Genomic DNA, 5,655 nt, shown 5'->3' on the forward strand with positions numbered 1-5,655 from the left:
ACCTTCTCAATCATCTCGTCATCTTGTTGCCCTTCCAGCGATGGTATTGCTTTCGTCATAGCCACAAACACCTATTTCCCAAGCCTCTCATGGGTACATGGGTCATCCTGGTCCGGTTCTGAACCAGAAAGATTCATACTCTGCGGACCCTGATGTGGTTTTCACGAATTGGGGGGGGGGGGGGGGGCAGATCCGGGAGGGACACTACATATATCAGAGAAAATGTTGAAGCTTGGTGATAGATTTATGGGTTTCTCGTTGGATGGTGGTGTTGAGGTTGGGGAGGATTGCCCTAACCTCAAATCTGCAGTGAAGCCTACTTCTTCTTCTTCAATCCCAGATCTGCAATGAAATTCATTTTTTCACCCAATCAGAACTAAGAAGAAAAGAGGTTATGAAAGGGAAATGTTGGATGAAAGAAGAACATGTAGAACAAAGTTTTTGCTTATGAAACCCAGATCTGTTATGGTTTGCTTTGGAAGAACAAAATTTCATTTTACAAAATTAACGATTCATGCCCATATTTTGCTAATGTGTCATTGTTTCTATAGTTCAGGTTCTTAGTAATGATGTAATGGGGAGTTCTTCTCCCAGACTTTGTTTAATTTATTTCCTGGCCATTAGCCGCACAATTATCAAAAAAAAGAAAATGAAGATAACTTAGGCTGAAGACGTAGAGATTTTTTGAGAAGAGTGTTTGGAGGTTAGGGGCTTTCTCAATTGATACATTAATTAAGGATTGCTAAGTAAATAATGAAATTAAAAATAAATTTTATTTAACAGAAAAAGTAAAGAGAGAATTTTTTTTTAATTACACTCTGGATTTATTTGATTGGTACACATCATCTAATGTATCATACGCAAACTAAGGGCTCGTTTGACACGCCGTATTAGGCATGATAGTATAAGCTTATACAATACATTATGAGTTTATCCATTGTTTGGTGATGACATTGTATTGTATAAGTTTATCCATCAAAGTCCCCTTATACGTTAAAATGACGTATTATTTAATCCATCATGTGAGTGATGGATAAGACATGATAAGGTTGCGACGTATAAGTCACCATCACCACCACCCTCTATTGCTGCCAACTTACACCACCATTGGCACCACCACCACCACCACCACCATCCGATCACCGCCGCCGCCGCCACCACCGCCCTACCGTCACCACTGGTGTTGCCACCACCACCACCACCGCCGCCCTACCGCCACCACCACCATAATCGCCGCCACCACAACCCTATCGCCACCACCACCATAATCGCCGCCACCACCGACACCACAACCACCACCCTATCGCCACCACCACCACCACCACCATTGCCTCCACCCTCCACCGTCACCACCACCCTACTAAGCCGCCACCGCCTTACTACCACCACCACACTCTATCGTCGCCAACACCACAACCACCATCGCTGCCACCACCGCCACCACCGATGTTGCCGCCACCGCCACCGCCCTACCGCCACCACAACCACCACCCTATCGCCACCACCACCATAATTGTCGCCACCACTCTATTGCCACCACCGACACCACAACCACCACCCTATCGCCGCCACCACCACCACCATTGCCTCCACCCTCCACTGTAGCCGCCACCGCCTTACCACCACCACCACCACCCTATCATCACCACCACCACAACCACCATCGCTGCCACCACCACCACCAACCTATCTCCACTGTCACCACCACCGCCACCAACACCAACCTACCACCATTGCCACCACCACCACCAACCTACCACTACTTCCATCACCACCGCCACCACCGTTATAATCACCTCCATATTTGATTTTTATTTTATATCATTATTCAATACTTCATTAAACATAAAATTGCATTAATTTAAACGATATGGTAAATTATACAGTGTATGTCCAAACGCTGTATAATATAAGAAAATTATCAGGGCTTATACTATCAGGCCTAATACTATCAGGCCTTATACTATCAGACCTTATACTATACGTCACACCAAACGGGCCCTAAGTGTTGTGATATGGTAGTAAGCACCTTGTTTTTTTTTGGTTGTTAGCAGAATGTCCATAAGTACTTTTCCAAGAGATGTTGGTGACAGCCACCAAAAGAAAGAAAGAAAGAAACGAATAGAGGGATGTTGGTGAGTCCCACCAGTGGGTCGTGTGACTGGCTTCGCATTTGGGCCCAACATGACTTCTTCAGTGGTTTAGTTGGAGCCAAGGATGTGACAAAAAAAAGTTGGAGGCTTGGAGCCATGAAAAACGATTCTCATCTTAAGAGATCTTTATTAAGGCGTTGCTCCGGTACCCTTAAAATAGAGAGAGTGCGGTATCTTTTAATGTATTTGTTTAAAATATTTTAGGACTAAATTGTTATTTAAAAAAAAAATCAGAAAATAAAATGCAAATTAGGACAAAAAAGAAAGTATTGTATCCAGAGGAAATCATCAATGAAAAAGATATATTCATGTTTTTCTCATACCATGAGCCATGAGCTATACTCAAACTATAATATTCGTCTCGTAATCAAGTTGTTTGAGGTTTGAATCTAAAAATAATGTTCCATTTTTTTTTTATTCCTACCATAGTACCATGTCATCCTTTTAATTATCGGGGTTATATCCACATACACGTGTATACCATCATCACATTTAAAAAGCATGCCCTACCACGTTTCATCACCAAGCGAATGAGATATTTCAAAAAGTGTGCAACGTTTTTTTAAGTCCAATAATATTCACGAATAATTTCATTGCCAAGGGCCACATGAAGACATATGGAAGATTTAATTAATTTAATGAATAAATAGTTCTGAAAGACTGCTCTCACATGTGTTTCCCATGGTGAGCACCTCTGTAGTCTGATCTAATCCAATTATCTCCATTCTCCACCTTAGTGGAGAATCATCTTAACTTTAACAAGTTACTTTAGCTTTTATAAATAGAATCAATTTTGACCTACTCAAATGTGATCCAAAGATAAGTCTTTTTTTTTTAAACCAGGTCCATTGCCGAGTAGTATCCATGTCGACAGTAATAACTAATTTTCTTGCCACTGATGCTCGTACGAAAGTAAATATTACAAAATGTGCTTCATTTATATTGCAAGAATTGTAGATAAGTGCATGTTTTAAAATACTTCGATTTTGGTGAAATATAAGTTGATCCAAACATGCTTTTTTAAGTGTTAAAATTTATACGGATGAAAGAAAAGCCGATCGAGATGCTATAAGAAAACCGGTGCCAAATCAATTTTCTAGGAGAACAAATGTAATTCCAATTATGTTTTGGCTAATGCATCTACCACTTCTAATCCAGCACAAACAAAACAACTTTCAAACACAGCCAAACAGGGCAAAACTAGAATTTATTTCAGATTCAAAAATGAAAATTTTCTGAGAAAAGATCAACATCAACCACATCATTAGTTGGTGAAGTTTGGTAAAGTGGCATGAGGCTCTGTAGCTTTAGCAGCAGGAGAAGGCTCAACATCTGGTGAAGGATCAACAGGCTTCCCTAGAAGCTCAGCAGGCAAATCAGGAATACCCTTCAAGTAGAAGGTGTAGAACAGCTTGAATGGGAACACAAGTTGCTGAAGCTTCACCTGACCATAAACACCTTCAAAGATTCCAGAGCCTCCAGTTACAGCAAGATATGTATCCTGGTATGTGAGGTAAGCTCCTTGCACTGATATGTGGCCATAGTCTCCAAAGTAGAAGCTGTAAATGGCTTCATATCTGTCACCCTTTTTTTCAGGAACATTTTGGATCAGCACACATAAACCTGTTGTTATCCCTAATCTCTTTTCCAAGTTCCCAGAGTAGAGTTTGTTGCTGAATGGAACCAAATCTCCAAGAGAGTTCACAGGCTTTTGACTTAGCCTAAGGTATGCAGGACTTCCACGATCACGTTCATTGATCTCATAGACTGAGAGTTCTTGAACTTTGGCTGCAGAGATCAACAAACAAATGAATTAGGAAAGCTAGGATTAAATTAGTCTATGGCTAGATATGCTATGAAATTTGTACTTTTTTGCAGCCACAATTTCGAACTGTGGAATCGGTCTCTTACAAAAATGCAATACCTCATACATTAGATCCACAAAGTTGGTTTGATCCCTTCACCCTCGTGCATAGCAAGAGCTTTATAGTATTAGCATAGGGATCTGAGAAGCACTTACCAGGCCTTGAAGAATCATGATCCTGCTTTGAGTTGTTGCTGAAGAAGAATGCAGTGGTGGTGGTGTTCTTGGAACTCCTTTTGGTTGAAGGTACTTGTGGGGAAGCTGAAATTTTGAAACTTTTGGTTGGGAAGGATTGACTAAGACTAGAAACTACTTGGTTTTGGGTTTGATTAGGAGGAATGGAACTTGGGTTGGAGAGTTTGAGAGAAGAAGAGATCATTTTCAGAGAACCCATTGAGGCCATGGATGGTGATGAGATGAGTGATGAACTGGGAGAATGATGAGTTGTTGAAAGGAGCTTTATAGATTTAAAATGATTGTGGAATATTTGTGTTGCAACACGTGGTTTGTATTTTATAAATTTGGGATGTGTGAAGCGAAAGTGGACGGTAATGTGTGAGCAAATGTTGGCTTACTTTGGCAAGGTTCAAACTACTCTCCTAAAAAAGTTATGTATTTGATTTTCGCTGTTGATGCGAGAACTGTGTTGATAGACGATTTGTAAGTGGCCAAATGTCCCGAAAACATGCTCTGATCCGTGGTAGTGATTGGAGCCAATGATTGGAGCCAAGTTCAACTAAACTTTTTTTATAGAAGAAAAAAGATATAAAAAAAGTGGACGGTAGTGTGAGCAAAATGAAGGCTGCTTGTGTTTTCTCTCCCCCCACATGGAGACTACTTTTTCTTTTACTTTTTCTTCCTTCCATTTTCAATGACTTTTCTTCCCTGGTCCTTTTCCTCTCATATGTAAAAAAGTTATAAAATAAAATAGTTGGAATCTCCTGCGTTGTTTCCTTGAAACCAAGAGAATCCAAGTCTAGTCTTCAGTAAAACTACAATCTGTACAAGTTTGCAACATTTTCTAGTCAATTTAAAATAAAATTATTCCTATACTTTCACATGGTTAGCAGGATTTCTTTGTTCTAGAGGGAAGCTATTCTATATTCTAATTTTCTAATACATAAAATCTCGTAAACAAGGCACTTACCTCTGTCTTCTTAGAGTTAATGAAAAGGAACTACATGTCCAGAAACCAGATAATAGGTTGCTATACCATTATCATATGAGATTGGTTATCCCTGATTAGTGATTACAGTTAAATTAATGACCACAACATGATAACAAAAAGTAGTTTTCAGTGTCACTAAAGAAATTAAAAGGAGATAGAACTTCAAACAGAACTCAATTGAAATTATTTCCAACCGAGTCCCATGTGATATGCAAATAGAATAACAAAATATACTTTTGCAAGCAAATACATTGTGGACCCTGTTATTACTATTTGACAAGCCTCACTTCTATATTTTATTTGCACGATCGAACATTGTAGATTCGATACTCATTTTGTCTAACCAGAAATTCAACTTGAGAAAGGTCATCATGTTCTCAACCACCTTATATGAAATCTCAGCTTAACTCTTACCAACTTCCAAGCACCACCAAATTAGAAAATTCCAATTTCCAAAGAACAAATACCAA

At 39.5% G+C, this 5,655-nt stretch overlaps 1 protein-coding gene across 1 annotated transcript; it reads right to left on the bottom strand.

Moving 5' to 3' along the window:
* Positions 1–3,217: 3,217 nt before the first annotated feature.
* LOC130739583 (allene oxide cyclase, chloroplastic) lies at positions 3,218–4,551 on the bottom strand. Its single transcript, XM_057591915.1, has 2 exons — positions 4,174–4,551; positions 3,218–3,941 (listed from the first exon to the last, which is right to left on the bottom strand). Exons 1-2 carry the CDS (start codon positions 4,418–4,420, stop codon positions 3,418–3,420), a joined length of 771 nt encoding a protein of 256 aa, XP_057447898.1. The 5' UTR covers positions 4,421–4,551; the 3' UTR covers positions 3,218–3,417.
* Positions 4,552–5,655: the final 1,104 nt, after the last annotated feature.

Source organism: Lotus japonicus, chromosome 2, assembly GCF_012489685.1.
Source record: "Lotus japonicus ecotype B-129 chromosome 2, LjGifu_v1.2".
Lineage (NCBI taxonomy): Eukaryota > Viridiplantae > Streptophyta > Magnoliopsida > Fabales > Fabaceae > Lotus > Lotus japonicus.

Bases quoted from the DNA above. Each gene is read 5' to 3' on its own strand.
- LOC130739583 (XM_057591915.1), bottom strand. From the start codon at position 4,420: ATGGCCTCAATGGGTTCTCTGAAAATGATCTCTTCTTCTCTCAAACTC. The intron at 3,942-4,173 runs GTAAGTGCTTCT...TGATCTCTGCAG, and splicing joins TCATGATTCTTCAAGGCCTG to CCAAAGTTCAAGAACTCTCA.